Source organism: Taudactylus pleione, unplaced genomic scaffold (assembly GCF_031769625.1).
Source record: "Taudactylus pleione unplaced genomic scaffold, aTauple2 ptg001845l, whole genome shotgun sequence".
NCBI classification, from domain to species: domain Eukaryota; kingdom Metazoa; phylum Chordata; class Amphibia; order Anura; family Myobatrachidae; genus Taudactylus; species Taudactylus pleione.
This window is the reverse complement of record NW_028286242.1, coordinates 279,332-301,805: the sequence shown is the minus strand read 5'-3', so window position 1 is coordinate 301,805 and position 22,474 is coordinate 279,332. Positions and strand designations below refer to the sequence as shown.

General features: G+C 46.7%; 1 protein-coding gene across 1 annotated transcript in view; it reads right to left on the bottom strand.

The window, feature by feature from the left end:
- Window positions 1–8,053: 8,053 nt before the first annotated feature.
- LOC148436272 (uncharacterized) overlaps window positions 8,054–22,474 on the bottom strand; it is a 31,147-nt gene continuing 16,726 nt past the window's right edge. The window contains exons 6-9 of the mRNA XM_088465085.1: window positions 19,347–19,589; window positions 19,049–19,240; window positions 18,846–18,969; window positions 8,054–10,406 (exon numbers count right to left, since the gene is read on the bottom strand). Of these exons, the coding sequence (XP_088321211.1) occupies window positions 8,350–10,406; window positions 18,846–18,969; window positions 19,049–19,240; window positions 19,347–19,589 (2,616 nt within the window). The 3' untranslated portion in view covers window positions 8,054–8,349. The remainder of the gene's footprint in view (window positions 10,407–18,845; window positions 18,970–19,048; window positions 19,241–19,346; window positions 19,590–22,474) is intronic.

Genomic DNA, 22,474 nt, shown 5'->3' with positions numbered 1-22,474 from the left:
CAAGCAGAATCAGTCAGAGTTAGTCATTTATAATAAGTAGGAAAGGAACAAATATCATATTGGCTGGCCCATTCAATACCACGACAGCAGTTGGTGAGCCCCTACCCTTTTATTGCCCATTGGGCCCTTCCTGTCACAGTTCAACACTGCACAAAGGATAATGGCGTCCAGAGGCATACAGATACAGCCAAGTATCTAAGGACAGGGTAAGAGGAGGAGCATGTACAGTGGTGCTTGAAAGTTTGTGAACCTTTCAGAATTTTCTAGATTTCTGCTGAAATTTGGCCTAAAACTACCTCAGATATTTGCACTAATCATAAAAGTAGATAAAGAGAACCAAACCAAACAAATGAGACCAAAAAATTAGACATGCTCAGTTTTTTATTGAGGAAAATGATCCAATATCACATATTCCTGAATGTCAAAAGTATGTGAACCTTTGCTTTCAGTATCTGGAATTACCCCCTTGTGCAGCAATAATAGCTTCTAAACATTTCCGGTAATTGTTGATTAGTCCTGAACATTGGCTTGGAGGACTTTTACCCCATTCCTCCGTACAAAACAGCTTCAACTCTGTAATGTTGGTGGGTTTCCTCCCATGAACTCCTCGCTTCAGGTCCTTCCACAACATTTTAATTGGATTAAGATCAGGATGTGGCCATTCCAAAACTTTACATTTATTCTTCTTTAACTATTCTTTGGTCGAATGACTTGTGTGCTTTGGGTCATTGTCTTACTGCATGACCCACATTCTCTTGAGATGCAGCTCATGGACAGATGTCCTGACATTTTCCTTTAGAATATTCTGGTATAATTCAGAATTCATTGTTCCATCAAAGAGGGCAAGTCCGTCCTGGTCCAGATGCAGCAAAACAGGCCCAAACCATAATACCACCATCACCGTGTTTCACAGATGATATGAGGTTTTAATGCTGGAATGCAGTGTTCTTTCTCCAAACATAACGCTTCTTATTTAAACCAAAAAGCTCTATTTTGGACTCATCTGTACACTAAACACTGCTCCAATAGTCTTCTGGCTTGTCCAGGTGAAACTTAGCAAGCTGCAGACGGACAGCAATGTTCTATTTGGAGAGTAGCGGCTTTCTCCTTACAATCCTGCCATGCACACCATTGTTGTTCAGTGCCCTCCTGATAGTACACTCATGAACATTAGCTAATGTGAGAAAGGCTTTCCGTTGCTTAGAGGTTACCTTGGGTTCCTTTGTTACCTTGAAAACTATTAAGTGCCTTGCTCTTGGCGTGATCTTTGATGATTGACCACTCCTCGGGAGGGTGTTAATGGTGTGGAATTTCCTTCATTTGTACACAATCTGTCTGACTGTTGATTGGAGTCCAAACTCTTTAGAGATGGTTTTGTAACCTTTTCCAACCTGATGAGCATTAACAACTCTTCTTCTGAGGTCCTCAGAAATCTCCTTTGTTCATGGCATGATATACTTTCACAAACATGTGTTGTGAACATCAGACTTGATAGATCCCTCTTCTTTTAAAAGGACAGATTGTCCACTCACACCTGATTGTCATCTCATAGATTGAAAATACCTGACTTTAATTTCACCTTCTAAATATCTGCTAATCCTAAAGGTTCACATACTTTTGACACTCAGATATGCGATATTGGATTATTTTCCTGAAATAGCAGGAAGCTCTCCACTGGTGATGTCAGTGGTGCCTCCCACAAACGGCAGGCGTTCCTTCGGGAACGCCTCCGTTTGTGTAGCAACCCCGCCTACAAAATGGGGCGAGCTGTCGATCAACATCGACAGCCGCCCCGTTTGTAGCGAGCCCCGGAGCGAGTGAATTTCTCACTCGCTCCGGGGCTTGCGCATGTGCATGCCACACGTGCGCAGTACCCCACCATCGACCCGCTTGTTAGCGCTATGCGCTCGCTTGCGGGTCTGAATCAGGCCCACTGTACGGGAATGAGACAAAGTACTGAGAGAGCAGAGCTGTACAGCAAAAGAGTCAACCCACAGTGGATGAAGTCTGCACAAAAAACAATATTTCCAGTAACAGCAAACTATCAAGCTTTTGCTTCTTACAACCACCTTTCTTACTTCCCACTCCCTGCTTGACCCATTCTAGTCTGGCTTCAGTTCTCTCAATTCCACTGAAACTGCCCTCCTGAAAGTTAGCAATGACCTCCTTGATGCCAACTCCAAGGGCTCCTACTCTATGCAGATTCTCAAACTTTCTGCTGGTTTGGCACTGTGGGCCATTCTCTCCTCAAACAAATCCTGCACTCCCTTGTTCTACGCGATACTGCCTTCTCCTGGCAGTCCTACCATTTCTTCTCTGTCTCGTCTCATGACTCCACTACCACCCAGTTCCACTAACAGTAGGTGTCCCCCAAGGTTCTATTATTGAACCTCTCTTACTCTCCTTCAATATGTCCTCTTTAGGTGAACCTGATCAGCTCTTTTGGCCTTCAATATCATCTTTATGCTTATGATACTCAGAGCTACCTTTCCTCCTTTGAAGTCTCCCCCTCTTCACTGATCTCTTAAGGTCTCTCTGTTGTCTCATCCTGGATGTCCTAGTGCTTTCTTAACATGTTTCTAACTGAGGTGATCATCTACCCCCCATCCCGCATAATCACACCAACAATTTAATTATCTATTGATGGTACAACCATCTCATTCAGCCCCCGAAAGCACTGTCTTGGAGTTATCCTTGACTCCTCCCTCTCCTTCAAACCACACATTCAGTACCTTTCATAGTTCTGCCATTTCCATCTCCAAAATGTTTCCAGGATCAGACCTTCTCTCACCCGGGATACTACTAAGATTCTCTTCCACTCACTGGTCATCTCCAGATTGGACTACTGTAACCTCCTTCTTTCTGGCCTCCCGCCTCACCAATCTGTCCTCAATGCTGCTGCCTGGCTCATCTTTCTTTTCAAATGTACAACTTTCTCCCTTCTCCTGAAAGCCCTACACTGGCTCCCCCTCCCCTTCAGAACCAAATTCAAGCTTCTTTCAAAACCCTCACTCAATCCACTCCCATTTACATCTGACATCATCTTCCTTCACACACCTGCCCACTCCTCAAATGCATGCCGCCTCTCCTGTCGATTCTGAAGCCTTGCTCTTCTTACACATTAGGGTTAATTTTTTTGTTGTGAGCCAATTAATCTACTAGTATAATTTTCAGAGTGTGGGAGTAAACCGGAGCACCCAGGGGAATGTCTCTTGTGAGGCTAGAACTTGGGTTATTGTGCCTAGTAGGCTCCCTGCACAAGCACAGGGATAATATACAAACTACACACAGATAGGGTCGTAGCAGGAAAAGTACTCGTGACCTCAGAGCTGTGAAACAGTAATGCTATGCAAAATATAAATGCATCTTTAATATGAATATACATACTGTCAAAGTGTGCACATACACACACACACACAAGGAGTACTGTCCCTGATGCTTAGATGAGGGGAAGCTCCCCCAGTATGTCCCAACCCGATTGTGACATGGAAAGACCTTGGGCCAGATTCAGCACGGATCCCAAGGCTCCGTACACACGCATCCGTCCGCTGTGAAATATGCTAATGAACCCATACACAATGTAACCGCAGCACAATAAGTAGACACCCATCACAAACATTGAGAACCATCGGACTCGTACGCAGTTGACCTGACCCTCTCGCAGTCATTGCTAAATTTTGTGTGTAACTAGACGTTAGGCAGCATCTTCCGTCCCAGGGGCTTAATTGTGCACACCTCTGTAACGGTGTCCAAACACACTGGCACGCCTGTGTTTCACTGACCAGTCTACCATCACCACCCCCAAACGGTCACTTCCTCTCAATGTGTGATGAGACTGCAAGATCGCAGCTAACAGTTTGCACATACGCAGTGTGAAACAATCGACCGGGTTGAATTTGCAGCCGCGGTCCATGGTAAATCAGGCCCCTTGAATGCAGCGCTGCTAAAGGACGCCATTAACAGGAAATGGCAGGCATCGGCGCATGGAGTGCGTGTCAACCAGAGAGGAAGCTGGAAGCCTCCTTCCTGAGCTCATAGAGATAGCTGGGCTACTTGTCAAGCTGTGTGCCATCCATGTAGCGGGAGATAGCCACACACCGACAGTTGTTACAACATGAGCCACATTCACTATTGCTCTGGGAGTAATGGTTATTGGTCAGTCGTCACGGCCAGCAGGCAGCATCTGGACAGTATCAGATCAGGCTACAAAGATAACAAGGAAATGTATCCCTCTGACCAATCATAGCTGCGAATTTCCATTCTAAGCATAGCGGGAAGCTACGAGCGGGATATGCCGAGCCGCCGCTAAGGTCTGCCTCCAGCCTTGGTACCCGCATCGGTGTCAGATTAATGGCGGTATACATCTTCAGGGGGTCCACACTGTGAAGACCACCCCACTCCTGCTAACAGGGGGAACGGGGACTTACCGCTGCTAGCACAGTATGATGTAACCAACAAGGTGCTCTTAGGTGGCGCTGTGCAGCGGGGAGTTTAGGCAAGGGGGATAGTCTCAGCCGAGAATTAAACCAACTCTCCTCCACCCACTAGTATCAGGTGGAAGGAGAGAGCGCAGCGACTATAGCTTTGTCCATCCCCTCAATAATTAGGGGAAATAAAACAAGGGAGGAACAATTATCCAGAGACCCGGACGTTGACTGCTGAAGGCCGTGGACACTCCAACACTGTCCCAATAGTCATTGGGCCTGATTCAGAGCCGGACACTATTAGCGCTCGCTCGTTCAGAAAAAGGGGGTGGCTATTCAAATGAACCGTTCGCTCTTTGCGGTCTGTTGCCGCCTCTATGTCTGAACGAGCGAACAAAACATGCCGTCGTTTATTTGAAAAATACGCCCCCTGGACGCTCGCATCATATGTCATGTCCGCTATTTATTGGATTAATCGAGTACATCGATCAGCGTATGAACTGCTCGCTATTCTTGTTGCTGGTTTTTCCTACCACTATATTGCGAGCAGTTCTGACTATAAAACAACCAAGTGACGTGGTCAATGACGCTGCTGTATTAATTATGCACACCCATAAAACGCCCGTTTTGACCTTTAAGCATGCCTGTGTTCTGAATTCCACTCCCCGTTTTCAAGCACCTTCCCGTTACCACCCCCATACGCCTCCTCCTGTCACTCAAAATAGCAGGCATTCGCTATATAGCGAACAAACGATTTTCGGCCGCACTGACTGGTTCGCGCATGCGTATTACAAACCGTACGCATGCGCAGATGGGCGAACGCTCGGGACGAGCGTACGGCCGCTTACGAGCGGCTCTGAATGAGGCCCATTGTACACTGAAGGAATGCCACTAAACCCAGTCTTTCTCCACCACTTCTGCTAATCAGGAGCGCTGGTAATACTTACATCTGCTGGCTGGGATGCTGGGCTCAGTGGGCAGTGAGGAACCCAGACACAAGCAATTTCCAGCTGTAGCGGGCCTCACAGAGGCCGGTGTCTAAAAGCAGGAAACCCCCTTCAGCGCACCAGACACAGGCAGCAGTAGCCATGGTGGACCATTCCCTGCAGCTCCCACGTAGCAGGAAGACTGCCGCAGTCTGCCTGTCCTTACAGGAAATATAAAAAAAAAATGTTAAAATAAATTAGATATGGTAAGAACTTACCTTTGTTATCTCTTTCTTCGAAGTCCATAGGGTTGACCTTGGGGTATAGCTAGACCTGGATCCACGGGCACCACGCAGTTAAAACTTTAGCTCCCCCAGGATGCACTGGGTCCATCCTCCTCTATACCCCACCCCCGAGCCACAGGCACCTCAGTTGATAAGTAGCCAAGGCCGGAGGAGGAACAACAGAGAGAAGGAAGACTGGAACACACAAGGACCATACTCACAGAAAGACAACAGAAAACCGGTAACCAGCAACACAGCCAATACGAAGCCAGGTGCGTCAGGGTGGGGCCTGTGGACCTTATGGACTTCGAAGAGATAACAAGGGTAAGTTCTTACCATATATCTCTTTTTCTTCTTCAGGGTCCATAGGGTTGACCTTGGGGATGTCCCAAAGCCTTCCCTTTAAGGGTGGGGACGCTCCTGTGCAGAGAGGAGAATCTGCAGCCCAAAGGAACAATCATGAGGCAAAGGTGTCAAAAGCATAGAACTTCAGAAAGGTCTGGATGGAATACCACATGGCTGCCTTACACAGCTGAACAGCCGAGGTGCCATGGCTAGCTGCCCACGAGAGGCCCACAGACCGAGTAGAATGAGCCTTAACAGAGGCTGGAACAGGCAAGCCCTTCTGTGTATAAGCCTCAGAAATAGCCAAACGAAGCCATCTAGCCAAAGTTTGTTTGTTGGCAGGCCAACCCCCCTTGTGAAATCCAAAGAGGATTAATAAAGAATCCGACTTCCGAATGGAGCTAGTCCGGTCCACATAAATTTGGAGCTCGGAAAACATCCAAGGAGGCCTCACCAGCCGAGGTCAGGTGACTGAAAGGCCGGCACAATTTCCTGATTAATGTGGAATTTAGAAACCACCTTAGGAAGAAAACCTGGACGAGTGCGAAGCACCGCCCTGTCCTGGTGAAATATCAGAAAGGGAGGACAGGAAAGCGCCCCCAATTCTGACACCCTCCTGGCAAAAAATAGGTATGCCATACTCTGGTAAATCCTGGCGGAGGAAGGTTTGCGCGACTGCAGCATCGTGCTGACCGAGCTAGATCGGCATCTTACCTGTCCCCGTCGATCCAACAGCAATCTTGGGCATCCGCAGAGTCCGGCTAGCACAGATTCTGGGGTCCTGCTGCGATCCCCAGATCTGTACTGGTGGCGCCGGCGGGGTGGAGGAGTGGCAGCTTGGACATCCAATGGACAGTCCAATGCTGCCACTCTGAAGTCTTTAAAGTAAAATAAAAAAACTAAAAAATAAGCTTAAATGACTGCTAATCAGCCCCCCTGCGCTAAGTGACCCAACTCCGGCCGGGCACCAACTTAAACTGAGGTGCCTGTGGCTCAGAGGCGGGGTATAGAGGATGGACCCAGTGCATCCTGGGAGCTAAAGCTTTAACTGCGTGGTGCCCGTGGATCCAGATCCAGCTATACCCCAAGGGCAACCCTGTGGACCCTGAAGAAAAAATACTAAAGGGCTGGAGACAGCCCTACTGTGCACGGGCTTTCTCGTGCACAATTTGTAAACTGGGGCATAGAGGGGGAGGAGCCAGTCACACTTCTAAATTATTTAAAGTGCCAGGCTCTACTCTATCACCAACTATACCCCAATGTCTTCAGCTCCAGTGTCCCCTAGTGGATGAAGGAGAAAACCAATTATCCACATGAGGTTTCAGAAGGGGTACCCCACAAACATGGGGAACTTGTAAAACTGGTACCTAAAAGCAAGGTGCTAGTTTTATGCTGTGAGTCAAAGGCGTAAGTTTTAAGTCAGATAACCACACTCCAGGTTTGATCCAGTTTATTTATTATAAGTTATTAATATCACACAGATATTCTGCAGCACGGAACATAAACATCTACATGAATATTGGTATGCTTCTGTGTGATTTCTCTGATGTGTAACAAGTTTTTGAATTTTGTTTTAAAACATTTCCCACATTTCCTGTGTGACGTCTCTTATATACAGCAAGTTCTGGATTACTATAACGTCCTCTCCTCACATTTAGAGCAAGATCATAAGTTACACTGTGTGACTTCTCTTATATACAGCAAGTTCTGATCTTTATAACGCCCTCTCCTCACAGCATGATTATGGCTATACTGTGTGATTTCTCTTATATACAGCAAGCTCCAATTACTATAACGTCCTCTCCTCACAGTCAGAGCATGATCATGGGTATACTATGTGACTTCTCTTATATACAGCAAGTTCTGATTACTATAACGTCCTCTCCTCAGTCAGAGCATGATCATGGTTACACGGTGTGACTCACCTGATGTCTAACAAGTAGAGAATTTTGTTTAAAGCTTTTCCCACATTCAGAGCAAGATACGGGCTCTCTCCTGTGACTTCTTTGATGTCTAAAAAGTTCTGAATTACTTACATACCCTTCCCCACATTCTAAACAATGCAGCATTTCACCTGTATGGCTTCTCTGATGTACAAGCTGTGGATTACTTTTAAACCCTTTCCCACATTCCGAGCAAGAATATGGCCTCTCATCTGTATGTATAAGCTTTTAATTACTTCTATACCGTTTCCCACATTCCGAGAAAAAATATTGTCTTTCTCCTGTGTGTGTTCTCGAATGTTGAGTTCTGCATTAGATGTAAAACCTTTCCCACATTCAGAGCATGTTATGATCCTGTGTGAATGATCTGATTATCAAGTTGTGACTTTTTTTTAAACCCTTTACCACATTCCGAGCAAGAATACGGCTAAACACCTGTATGTATTCTCTGATGTTTAGAAAATTCTGATTTCCATGTAAAACATTTCCCACATTCTGAGCAAGAATACGGCTTCTCTCCTGTGTGTATTTTCTGATGTCGGGAAAGTTGTGATTTACATGGAAATCCTTTCCCACATTCAGAGCATGAATATTTGTAGTCTCCTGTGTGAATCATTTGATGTTTATCAAGTTGGGACTTTATTTTAAACCTTTTCCCACATTCCGAGCAAGAATATGGCCTTGCATCTGTGTGACTTCTCTGATGTATAACAAGTCCCGATTTATTTGTACACCCTTTCCCACATTCCGAGCAAGAATACGGCCAAACACCTGTATGTATTCTCTGATGATGAGAAAGTTCTGATTTATATGCAAAACATTTCCCACATTCAGAGCAGGAATATGGTCTCTCTCCTGTATGTATTCTCTGATGCTGAGAGAGTTGTGATTTCCATATATAACCTTTCCCACATTCAGAGCAGGAATATTTGAATGCTCCTGTGTGACTCATCTGATGCAGAACAAGTAGATACTTTTGCGTAAAACGTTTCCCACATTCTGAACAGGAAAACGGCCTCTCACCTGTGTGACTTCTCTGATGTACAACAAGTCTTGAATTCTTTGTAAACCCTTTCCCACATTCCAAGCAAGAATACGGCATCTCTCCTCTATGTTTTTTCTGATGTTGAGAAAGTTGTGATTTACATGTAAAATATCTCCTACATTCAGAGCAGGAATATTTGGATCCTGTGTGAATCATCTGATGCCTAACAAGTTTTGACTTTTCTCTAAAACATTTCCCACATTCCGAACAGGAATATGGTCTCTCATCTGTATGTATTCTCTGATGTACAACAAGTTCTGAATTAGTTGTAAACCCTTTTCCACATTCAGAGCAGGAATATTTGTATTCTCCTGTATGACTCATCTGATGCATAACTAGTTGAGACTTTTCTTTATAACATTTCCCGCATTCTGAGCAAGAATATGGTCTCTCACCTGTGTGACTTCTCTGATGTACAACAAGTTGTGAATTCCTTGTAAACCCTTTCCCACATTCCGAGCAAGAGTACGGCCTTTCTCCTGTATGTATTCTCTGATGTATAACAAGATCTGCATTACTTGCACACCCTTGCCCACATTCCGAGCAAGAATACGGTCTCTCTCCTGTGTGTATTTTCTGATGTTGGGAACATTGCGATTTACTTGCAAAATCTTTCCCACATTCAGAGCAAGAATATTTGGATGCTCCTGTGTGAATCATCTGATGCCGAACATGGTGTGATTTTTGTTTAAACCTTTTCCCACATTCTGAGCAAGAATATGGTCTCTCATCTGTGTGACTTCTCTGATGTATAACAAGTTCTGACTTACATGTAAAATCTTTCCCACATTCAGAGCATGAACATTTGTATTCTCCTGTGTGACTCCTCTGATGTCTCACAAGCTGTGACTTTTGTTTAAAACATTTCCTACATTCCGAGCAAGAATATGGTCTCTCTCCTGTGTGACTTCTCTGATGTTTAACAAGTTCTGCATTAGTTGTACACCCTTTCCCACATTCAGAGCAAGAATATGGTCTCTCTCCTGTATGAATTCTCTGATGTACAAGAAGTTCTATATTACTACTACACCCTTTCCCACATTCCAAGCAAGAATACGGTCTCTCTCCTGTATGTATTCTCTGATGTCTAACAAGTTCTGATTTACATGTAAAACCTTTCCCACATTCAGAGCAGGAATATTTGTATTCTCCTGTGTGAATGATCTGATGCCTAACAAGTTGTGATTTGTGTTTAAACCTTTTCCCACATTCCGAGCAAGAATACGGCCTCTTTCCTGTGTGACTTCTCTGATGTACAACAAGCTGTGAATTGAGAGTAAAACATTGTCCACTTCCAAAGCAAGATATATTTGGATTGCAGTTACTTTTAACATGAGTAGATGTATATGTGGGTGTATAAATGTCATTGTCAGTGAGATTTCCTCCATCACATGAGGCAGATTCCTCCTTGGTATAAGTAGTTGGATCTTTAGAACATTCTGTGGGTAAAAATACAGAGGTTAGAGTCATAAAATGTAAATCGTATAATTCACTCCACAGCATTAACCCTTCATTCAATTGAGAAAAAGCACATAAAAAATAACAAACCCCCCCCCCCCGATTCCATTTTATTGGAAACAAGTGGGAAAGAAAAATATATTTATAGGGAGCAAATGAGCAGCTGTGACAGTCTTTGCGTATTCTGCCGCTTTCAAGTCAGTGACTTTATGTAATTGCCACCACTTGCAGCATCTATCTGGTGCGTCTTTAGTCACACCAACCATACTTTTACCAGCCCTATGCCAGGTGCAGAGTCTCTGTCTGAGTATGGCCTCCTATGTGATCAGGTGAGCACCTCTTTACGCAACCGCTATCAGCAACACTCCCATACGACGCTACCTCTGTGTGCTTCCGTTTAGTCACCCGTTACCCCCTAGTCACTGCCCAGGAATGCCCCATACAATACTTTGCGCGTGCATCTGAATCTGTACTGCGACTTTATATGACAGGGATGAGGAACCTTTTTTTCTGCTGAGGGACATTTTGATATATATTACATTATTCACGGGCCTGGTGCAGGCCACGATCCCTCCACCCGACGGCACGCAGGGCCATAATCCCCAGTAATTAGACCAATGCCCGATGCATCCTGAGGATGCTCCGGGGACCTGTAAGGGAAGCGGTGTGACCATCTGAAGTGTCCTAAGGAAGCTCCAGATGTCACTGCTGCATAGATTATTGGGGTCTGGTTCATCATCCTGAATATCTAGGACGGATTCTGAGCAGATGGTTTGCGTTTAGGCTCCATAGTAATGACCTTCTTGTTTTCAACATTTGACGGATCCATACACTGACTAGAGTGACCGTGAACATTCCCCCCTGAAGGATGCATAGGAGGTACAAACATGACACGCCATACAAGAAGGCATAGTATGAGCAGCCATGCGATGCACATATTGCTTCATTACCTGAGACAAAGAGGATACACAAGATGGTTCTTGTATATTGGACTGATGTGGCTCTTTAAAACAGGCAACACACAAACCATCTCTAATAACATCCATTAAGTACAAACTTGTCATACAGGATTTACATGATATCAGCACAGGAGCCTCTGCGTCCTGTTCTCCTTTATCTCTTGACATTTTCAAAGTAAAGGAAAAATATAAATGCAATGTGACAGCCTTCACAAATGTGAAGTACCCAGAGGAAACCCCCCCAACCCAGAGGGATGGAGAGAAAACACAGTGACAGTTATAATTGACAGTCAGAAATAAGACAGTATAAATACAGCATCGAGCAAACAGTCACATACAATGTATATGTAAATAATTGCAATCTAATCACAATATACTCTAAATCAACTGCTCAAACACAAGGCATGGTAGCATATAGAGCACTGTATACCACGGGAGAGGTATACATGGAGACTGACCCAACCCTTCTGAGACCAACAGCGCACAGATTGTGGGCTGTGAGTGTGTTATATACACATGGAGGGTAGGCGGAGCGACCCAGAGGCGCAAAATCTTATTGAAGTCTGGGACGGGGAGGAGCTGCCGGGGGAGCACCTATCTTCGCCTAAGCTGCATTAACCAGCCCGGTACACTGGCCTCCTGGCAGCAGATATGCGTCTGCTGCCGATCCCCGGTGTCTGACGATAAGGCCCCGGTGGTCTAGTTAGGACGCGGACAATCCCGGGGCCTGACTCTAGCGGCTTCTGGTGCGTCCAACACCAGAAGCAAGGACTACTGCGTGCGATTCCCTGTAAGCGAGGAATCGCCTTATCTGTCATCTCCATGCGTCCAGTTGCAGTCTTGGTCCCAGCGTCGCTGCTAGCAAGCTTAGCAGAGACCCGCCGTAATCACCAGCACAATTACTAATGTTTTGGCCCGGCGGAGGTAGATGGAGTTGTAGTATACGAGTCTTAATACAGATGCTGACTCAAACATAAGAAATTAATTAAAACACAAAAAGCTAAAAGGACTGCACAAGCAGTCCCGTTATAAAACAGTGTGTCTTGATCCTGCCACACCAAACAAACACCTGAAGGCATATGGCTTGTGGTGGGGTATATATGGAGTAGGACCCACTGCATCCTGGGAGCTGAAAGCTTTTAAAATGTGGGGTGGATGGATCTCTCCAACCACATTACCCCATGGTATCCCTGTAGATCCCTATGGACCCTGAAGAAGAATGGTAGATCAGATTGTATCGACACCGAACGGAAAGCGTGTCCGCTGCCTCCACAACCGGATCCAGTGACCTGGAAACGTACCGGAGAACTTGGCAATTGTGCAGAGGGGCCATGAGGTCAATATGCAGTCTGCCCTAGCGCTGGACCAGCTGCTGAAAAACCTCTGGATGAAGACTCCACTCTCCCGGATGAAGAACCTGGCAGCTGCCTCCCAATTCTCGACACCGGGAGTCAACACTGCGGAAATGGCGACTGCGTGTCGCTCCACCCAAAGCAGAATCTGAGAGGACTCTCGCATGACCATCCGACTAAGTGTCCCGTCCTGATGATTTATGTACGCCACAGCTGTGGCATTGTCAGACTACACACAAAAAACCAGTTGGCCTCCAAGCTGAGGAAAAGCCATGAGAAGGGAATTGTAAATCGCCCTGAGCTCCAGGACATTGATAGGAAGGAGCGCTTCCTCGCGAGACCAGCGGACCTGAAACCACGAGGTCGAGACCACTGCTCTCCAACCCCAAAGGCTCGCATCCATGGGCAGGAGAACCCAATTCCAAATGCCGAAATGGCGCACCGCTGAGAGATGATCCGTCTGGAGCCACCAGAGCAGCGAGATCAGAGTTCAAGAAGACAACCGAACTAACCTGTGCATTTGGAGGTGTGATCCCGACCACTGGGACAGCAGATCCAGTTGGAAAGTCCTGGAGTAGAATCTGCCGGAGTGAAAGGCCTCGAAGGAGGCCACCATCCTGCCCAGCAAGCGAATGCAGAGATGAATGGAAACCTTCCTCCGTTTTAGTAACATCCTGATCAAGGTCTAGATGGCCTGAATCTTGTCCAACGAAAGAAACACAGAGGTGTCTAGGATTATGCCCAAGAACTGAAGACACTGATAGGGACTGAGGTGTGACTTTTGAAAATTGACCACCCAGCCATGCGGGACAAAAACCTGGTAAGTCAGTTGGACATGGTCTCGAAGAGACTCCTCTGACAGAGCCTTGATCAGAAGGTCATCCAGATATGTGACAATAGTCACTCCCATTGATCGCAGGTGAGCCACCATCACCGCCATGATCTTGGTTAACACCCTGGGCACCAATGTGAGACTCAAAGGCAAGGCCCGTAACTGGTAATGAGAGTCCAGAATGGCAAATCGAAGAAAAGTTAGACGAGGCTCCAAGATCAGAATATGAAGGTAGGCATCCTTGATGTCTAAGAACACCAATAATTCCCCCACTTCCAGACCCGCTATCACCGAATGCAGGGATTCCATCTTGAATCGGTGCAAAGCCACGTAAGCATTCAAGGATTTTAGATTTAAAATAGTCTGGGCTGAACCATCCGGATCCGGAACTGCAAACAAGTTCATGAAAACCCCTTGTCCGCTGGGCAACTGGAACCGCAATCATTACCTCTGCAGCCAAGAGCTTGTCTATTGCTTGCTGCAAATTTCTTTGTTTTTGCCCCAAGACGGGCAGACACGTGGTAAAGAACCGAACTAAAGGAGGAAAAAAAAACTATTTTGTAACCTAGAGAAACCAGATTGCGGACCCAAAAGTCCAACGAGGTTGAACCTCCTTGAACCGCAGAAGGCAAGCACGCAACGTGGGAACCTCCAGGTGGGAGGGAAAACAGTTATGCTGTAGGCTTATCTGCAGCCTTGAGGTCTGGGCGACGGGACTGGACAAATTGTCGTCCTTTTGACTTACCACCTTGATCTGCTGATCCAGCTCCTCTCACGAAACTGGGAGGAGGTGCGACAAGAGCGAAATGACGGTCCTATATAGGACCATCTTGGCGCCACCGCGGGAGACTTTCCCCCTGTAGCCAGGGCAGTCCATTTATCCAACTCCAGGCCAAACAATCTCTCACCCGCAAGCGGCAAGGATTCAACAGCTCTTTTCGACTCAGCATCTGCCTGCCAAGTTCTAAGCCAAAGAGCACAATGACCAGCCACTGCCGAAGCTGAAATTCTGGAACTAACTTGCCCCTCATCCACGGAGGCATCTCCCAGATAAATGGCTGACTCCCTAATATGTTCCGCGAGGGAAATAAGGTCAGTCCGCAGAATGTGTTCCGCTTATTTTTTCACAGCCTTATTCACCCAAACACCAACCAAAGCTGGTCTGAGGGACATACTTGCCGCAGTGTACATGGACTTATTTTCTAGTTTCCTGTCCGAACTGTCCTTCATAGAAAAAACTCCCAGCACCGGAAGCGCTGTTTTCTTGGACACGCGTTATGGAAGAATTCACCTGAGGAGTTTCCCACTTAACCCTGTTGGAAGAAGAAAAAGGGTAGAGGGACAGAAAACACCTAGACACCTGAAATTTCTGGTCAGGCTGTTTCCAGGCCTCCATTTGCTGCGAATCCAACTGAGGAGTAGACTGAAAAGTAACTGCCATTCGCCTCTTCTTACCGAAAACAGTGGCGTCCGCAGACTGCTCCACCTTAGAATCCATAATCTTAAGAACCTGCCGGACAACTAAAATCAAGGACTCAACCCCTGCGCCCCAGGGTCTGACTCTGAGACCAAGGACTCCTCAATCTCTCCCTCTTCCCCCTGCGAAGAACAGTCGGCATCGGAATCCACCGATTGGAGTACAGCCGGAAGATTACTTTTTGGGAGGGATGGGTGCTTAGCTACACCCTCCGCACCCCGGGAGGAAGATTCCAACATCCTGTCTCCCAATCTTTCCAGAGTGGAAGAAACCTAAGCCAAAGCCTCATCAGAACAGGCTAAACCTGAGCTAGCGCAGGAGTGGACAATTGTGACAAAGGAACGGACCCCGATTTGGAACCCTCTCCCCTAGAGAACGCTCTCTCTCCTTATGCACTGCAGACAGCTCCTATGTCATCTCTGAAATAGGCCCAGCCAATGAAGAGTGAGGAGAATCTGCAGGTGGTGGAGCAATCACTGAAGACAAACCCTCAGAATCACAAGTATTACATAAAGTTCCTCCCTCAGAACGTGGATAGGAAAACTTATTTTTACAATTTGAACAAGCAAATAGCTTCTGATATGTATTTCCCTTGTCAGTGGCATTGCCCGCCATACTGCTGCAGTGGAACACAACACTCACACACAGAAACACACAACCTGTCCACTAGCAGTATATAGAGATAAACAGAGTTATCCGAGTAGAGACAGGCTATAGAGAGAGGAGGAGGTCCCTAACTGTGGAGCCGCTATGCACACTCCCTGACACACTCTCCCCAGTGTAACTCACAGTCCCTGGGAAGTAACTGTCTCACTGGTGTAACTGGCTTGTGTCTGCAAAAAAGAATGAATATGGCGCTACCTCCAGCGTATAAAGCGCGCCAACAAAAGAGGGAGGACCTCCGGGGCTGGAGCCTGAGCCAATGGGATGTTCGCAAGAACAATCCCCAATCCCAGCAGGAATCTTATTGGCCGCTGGTTTAGAGAAACGCCGCTAGCCCCACCCCTGGCCCAGCATGTGAACATGGCACCAAGCGCGCTGTAACTGGCGGCTCGGTCCTGTCATGGGTCTACAGTGACAGCAGACTCTGCGCTGCCCAATTCCCCATTAGTTCTTTCCCTGGCCCCTGGGGACTGCCATTGAAAATATTTTTACTTTGAGTGGGCAGCGCTGGCTATTACAATGGCAGCCCCGTCTCCGTGTGCCCGGCTCCTACCGGCATCAAACTTGAACTGACTTGCTTGGGGCTGAGTGCGGGGTAGATGCAAAAAGGAGACTGGGCTGCTCTGAGATCTGTTAAAGATGAACTGTTTGGTGCCCAGTCCTCCAGTACAGCAGTATACCCCAGCGTTGTCCATGTTCCTCTATGGATAAGAAGAAAACATGGAGCACACAGGTCATTTATATTCCTTACTATCCACAAACCTGCCAGTGTAACGGAATTGAAAAGTTCAAATATATACATACATTAGATGTTACAGTAAGATGTATTTGCTGTTTATTAGAGAGTGGTAGTAGATTAAAGCAAATGTATATTTTAATTCAGTAGGATTATGAACTATTAGGGGTAAAGATGTAGAGTTGGAATCTGTATGATTTACCGCCGAGCCCATGCCTGGCGGTTAGAATCCCAAAAGCGGCATCCCGGCAGAGGAGGAAATCCCGATCGTCCAAGGTAAGTATATACTAACCTATTTCTACCCCCTAACCCTCCTTTAGGGGTGCTTAACCCTAACCTTCCCCCCAGTGGCTAAACCTAACATCCCCTTCCCCACCACCTAAACCTAAGTCCCCCGGGGGGGGGGGGGTGCCTAACCCTAACCCTCCCTTCCCCTAGCCTAAACCTAACCACCAGGCGGGGTGCCTAACCCCAAGTCCCCCCCCGGGAACCCTAAACCTAACCCTCCCCCTACCGGCGGCTACCCGTGCTCTGCGTCCCTTCTGTCGGGATTCCGGGTGTCGGTCTCCCGGCGTATGTCTAATGACAGGCATCGGGATTTCGACACCTGTCAGTCAATTGCTGGGATATGACAGTCGGGAAGCCGGCTGTCGGGATTAGGTATGCCGGCTTCCCGACTGCATACCATAGAGTTTGCCGGCTGGCAAATCACATTGGGAAATTATATCGGGTTTGGTATGAAATGCAGATAGTCTTGATCCCGCCGGTCAGAATCCAGACGCCGGGATCCCAACAGGGTTACTAACATATCGACACTTGTTAGTCGGTATGCTAACCCTCCCCCTCTCCCTGCCTCTTTGGTGCCTAACCCTATCCTCACCCCCTAAACCTAACCCTCTCCCTAGTGCCTAACCCCTAAACCTAACCCTCCTCCCAACCCCGCTACTTACCTTCGTCACGCCGGTGGTTGGGATGTCGAACGCATCCCAATTATATCTATAGGGCAAATTTATGTTGTTTTGATTAGAAATTGAGACTTGTTGTTCTTTTTTCATGTTGTACTATTGAGAAGGATGAAGTCTCTTATGTGGATTTGGGGACTTTTGATACTAGTTCTCTACCTACTAAATCAGACACTATGGGAGCCATGGAGTATGGAGAAACGCGTTCCTTCACATATATTAAGCTGCTCGATGATTATAGGTGGAAGACTGTTGGATTCGTATTGAGGGCCTGATTCAGACCCGTTCACTAGATGCGATCGCTCGCTCCCAGCGTATGTAAATTCAGCTAAGTGACGTCAAGGCATCCGCTCGCAGGACAAGTCATAAGCACGCCTACTATGTCTTGGCAAACCATCACTTTGTGATTGTAGACACCCACTAGCCGGTCTTAAGATGCCCACTTGCGTACGTTATCTCCAGAAAGTGCTTGAAACCATTGGTACATCGAGAACCTTCGGAAACGATCGCAGCGCTATACCCTTCCGCAAGCACTGGCAGGACTTTAGTGTATATTTCAACCAAGTGACGCGTCCTATGACGCTGGCTGTTCATTATGCACGCCTCTAAAATGGCGTAGAATTTCATAGGCACGCCTGCGTTCGCACCTCCACTCCCCCGTTTTAAGTGGCCTGACCCTGTTACCTCCCACAAACGGCCTCTCCTGTCACTCATTCAGGTGGGCTGTCTATGCTTGGTGAGAGTTTCCCCATCGCTCTTACTAGGTTGAGCACGCACACTGAAAAACATTGCGCACTCCGAGCGATCGCTTGCTAGCGAACGGGTCTGAATCAGGCCCTGAATCTTCACCACTGCAGAGTGGGGAGATAATGACAGGACTCTTCATGCATTACAGCGACAATTAGGTAAAATATATTGTGATCATACAAAAGTCAATTTCATGTCTAATCGAGAACTGAATAATATGTCTGTCTGAGTGTCAGGGATCTGGGGCTATTTTCATTATGAATGATAATTAATGATTATGAATGATGTATTTGTATAAGTACAGTTAAAAGCTAAAGATGGTTAAACATTTTTAATACTACTTATTTATATTGCCAGTAGGGAGAGTAATATGGGAAATATACCTGAGCACCTCTTGGCAAAAAGGTCAGGGTATTGTTGGATGTGCCTTAGGTTGATAGGTGTTGTGTCAAGAAAACAGTTTCATTTAAATATGTTGTTTGATAATATTACTCAACTATGTAATGAGACATTTCAGTTAGTTAAGAGTTTGAATCATCGTTTGATATAATTGTGTAAACCAAATATATGATATTGAAGATCATTTAAATCAAGTGCTGGAATAAACATATGAGTTATTATAAATGATAAATGCTGTAACAAGGTATATGCAATAGTGGTGAGCAGTACTATAAATGACAGTCTCCTCTTACCCAGTGATGTGAGGGGCCGGTGATTCTCCATCATCATGTCCTTGTACAGACCCCTGTGTCCTTCTATATACTCCCACTCCTCCATGGAGAAATAGACAGTGACGTCCTCACACCTTATAGGAACCTGACAAACACAATGATACAGTCATCACCCAGACACATCCCCTGGTGTTAGTGTATAATGTCCCATTCCCAGCAGTCACCTCTCCAGTCAGCAGCTGAATGATCTTGTTGGCGAGTTCCAGGATCTTCTGGTCATTGTGTCTCTCGTGTATCATTGAGTGAGATGGAGGCACCGTGATGGGGCTCTGGGTCCTGCTCCGTCCTCCTGACACACGGGGATGGCTGCTGGGTGTCTCACATTCCCCAGATGTCTTCTTCACTACTGTGTAATCCTGTATATTGAGAGACAATAAATAGACTGTGACTTTCCCAGAATTACCCATTTCCCCGGGCAGGTCCCTGTGTTAGAAATAGAGATAAGGACACTTATGTCTTAACCTGGTTAAGGCCTTTTCTTCTAACTCCATAGGGGCACAGGTAGAGACGATGGGTATAGGTGGAGCAGGAGGAGTCCAGGATGTTGGTGAGTTCCAGGATCTTCTGGTCATTGTGTCTCTCATGTATCCGTGAGTGAGGTGGCAGCACCGTGATAGGGCTCTGGGTCCTGCTCAGTCCTCCTGACACACGGGGATGGCCGCTGGGTGTCACACGCTCTCTGGAGGTTTTCACTACTATGTAATCCTGTGTAGAAGATTTATTAAATTCTACTTTGTGAACAATACATGCTTACATATGTGTCGAATATCATTAAGAGTTATGAGATCTACTGATTCAGAAGAATGCAAAACAATCATAAAAGCCCACTTTAATTATTGCTTAAAACAGGATTTTGCTACTTACCGATAAATCCCTTTCTCCGTTTCCACAGGGGACACTGGAGGCTTCAAGTCAGTGGGGTATAGACGGTGCTGAGTGGAGCTGGCACTACTTTTTTTTGGAAGTGTGTCTATCTCCTCCCCCTCTATACCCCCTTACAAGCCCAGTCTAAGGAAACTGTGTCCGAGGGAAGTAGAGAAATAAGATGAACAGAAGAGGAGGAGGTGAAAGTACACCAAATATTTGAAAAGGTTGAAAAAACAGAAATACAACAAGAGACGGCAAACAGGTCTCTAACATTCATAATGTAAAAACAACCACAAGCGTGGCAGGTAGGAACAGCGCAGGGTGGGCGTCCAGTGTCCCGTCGAATCGGAGAAAGGGATTTATTGGTAAGTACCAAAATCGTGCTTTCTCCTTCATCAACTAGGGTACACGGAGGCTTCAAGACAGTGGGGACGTCCCAGAGCTCCCACCACGGGCGGGAGAGTGCTTAGAACCCTGCAAAACGGACCAGCCATACTGCGCTGCAGTGGCCGCAAACGTGTTGAATCTGTAGAAACTAAAAAGGTATGCCGGCCAGGACCAAGTGGTCGCCCGGCAAAGAGATTCCAAGGAAACCCCGCGAGCAGCCGCCCACGAGGCACCCACTGAGCGAGTGGAATGTGCTGGAATAGAAAGTGGAGGCTCTCTAGATAAGGCCATATACGCCTGTCTGATGGTCAGGCGAATCCAATGAGCCAGCCACTGTTTGGAAGCTGGCCAACCAGGACGAACAGCATCATACAAAACAGTGTCCGTTTTACGTATGGCTGCAGTCCTCTCCACATATCCGAAGAGCCCTAACAACATCTAAGGATTTTGACGAAGGCGAATCCTGTGGAAGAACCGGTAGCACAATAGGTTGGTTGATGTGGAAAGCCGAAACCACCTTATGAAGAAATTTCAAAATGACAGGATAGAGCTCCCAGTTCTAACACTCTCCTGGCTGATGCCAGTGCAAGAAGTGTAACCTTCCATGAAAGGTATTTTAACTCCACAGACTCCAAAGGTTCGAACAGGGAGGACTGTAAGAAGGAAAGGACTAGATCCAAGTCTCATGGAGCTGAAGGAGGAACAAAGGGTGGCTGTAACCTAATCACACCTTGCAGAAAAGTCTGCACATCCGGTATCAAGGCCAATTTCTTTTGGAAGAAAACCGTGAGAGCTGAAATTTGGACTTTCAGTGAACCCAAATGCAGACCTGCTGAGAAACCTGCTTGTAGAAAAATAGAAATCTGGCTAGTTTGAATTCTGTAGGCGGAGATCCTCTACGTTCACACCATGAAACATAAGCCTTCCAAATACGGTAGTAATGCTTTGAAGTAACTTCCTTTCGGGCTCTGAGCATAGTAGGGATTACCCTGGATGGGATCCCTTTACATCTTATGACCCTTTCAACAGCCACGCCGTCAAACGTAGCCGCTTTAAGTCTGTATAGACTAAAGGACCCTAAAGTAATAGATCTTCTCTCAGTGGTAGGGTCCACGGATCATCGATCAGCAGAAGTTGAATGTTGGAATACCAAGCTCTGCGAGGCCAGTCTGGAGTTACCAATAGAACCTTGGCCCTCTCCCTTTTGATGCGTTGTAGGATTCGAGGGAGAAGGGGGAACGGAGGGAACAGATAGACAAATTGGTACTGCCACGGTGCTGACAGTGCGTCCACTGCCACCAACTGCGGGTCTCTCGTCCGAGAGCAGTAAAGTTGAGGATTGTGTGTTGATGCCATGAGGTCGCCCTGCGGAAGACCCCACCGTTGGACCAGCTGGTGAAAAACCTGAGGATGTAGTGCTCATTCCCCTGGATGCACATCCTGCCAGCTGAGGTAGTCTGCCTCCCGAATGTCCGACGTCCGAAAAATGAAAATTGCTGAAATTGCCCTTGCAAACTTTTCCGCCCAAATTAGAAATCGGGCTTACTTCCTTCATAGCTGCTCGACTTCTGGTACCGCCTTGTCTGTTTATGTATGCCACTTTCGTGGAGTTGTCAGACTGGACCCGACTGCTCGGTTCGGCAACAGGTGATCTGCTGTCTGGATAGTGTAGAAGATTGCCCTAAGTTCCAATATTTTATCGGCAGACTTGCTTCCTGTGATGTCCAGTGGCTCTGGAAGTGATGTTCTTGAATCACAGCCCCCAGCCTCTCAGACGCGTCTGTGGTGAGAAGAGTTCAATCCCACACTACGAATCTCTTTTCCTTCATTAGGTGAAACGAGATCAACCACTAGAGAAGGGATATCCGAGTTCTGGGACTTAACCTTACCCGTTGGTGAAGGAAAAGATGGGATCCTGTCTATTGTGAGAGGAGATCTAGCTAAAAAAAAAAAAAAAGTCCTGGAGTGAAAATGACCGCAAGGAATGGCCTCGAAGGCAGCCACCATCTTCCCCAGGAGTTGGATGCACACATGCACCGAAACCTGACGACGTCGAAGGACCGTCCTCACCATCTCCTGAATGGAAGTTACCTTTTTCTGAGGAAGAAACACACGCCGAGACAATGTGTCCATGATCATTCCCAGAAATTGTACACTCTGCGTCAGTTGCAGATGATAATAAGCCGAAGGGTAAGGTCTGAAACTGGAAATGTGAATGCCGAACTGCAAATCTCAGAAACGCCTGATGTGGCCAGATAGGGATGTGAAGGTAGGCGTCCTTGATATATAGAGATACCATGAATTCACCCAATCCCGCAATCACCTACTGAAAAGAC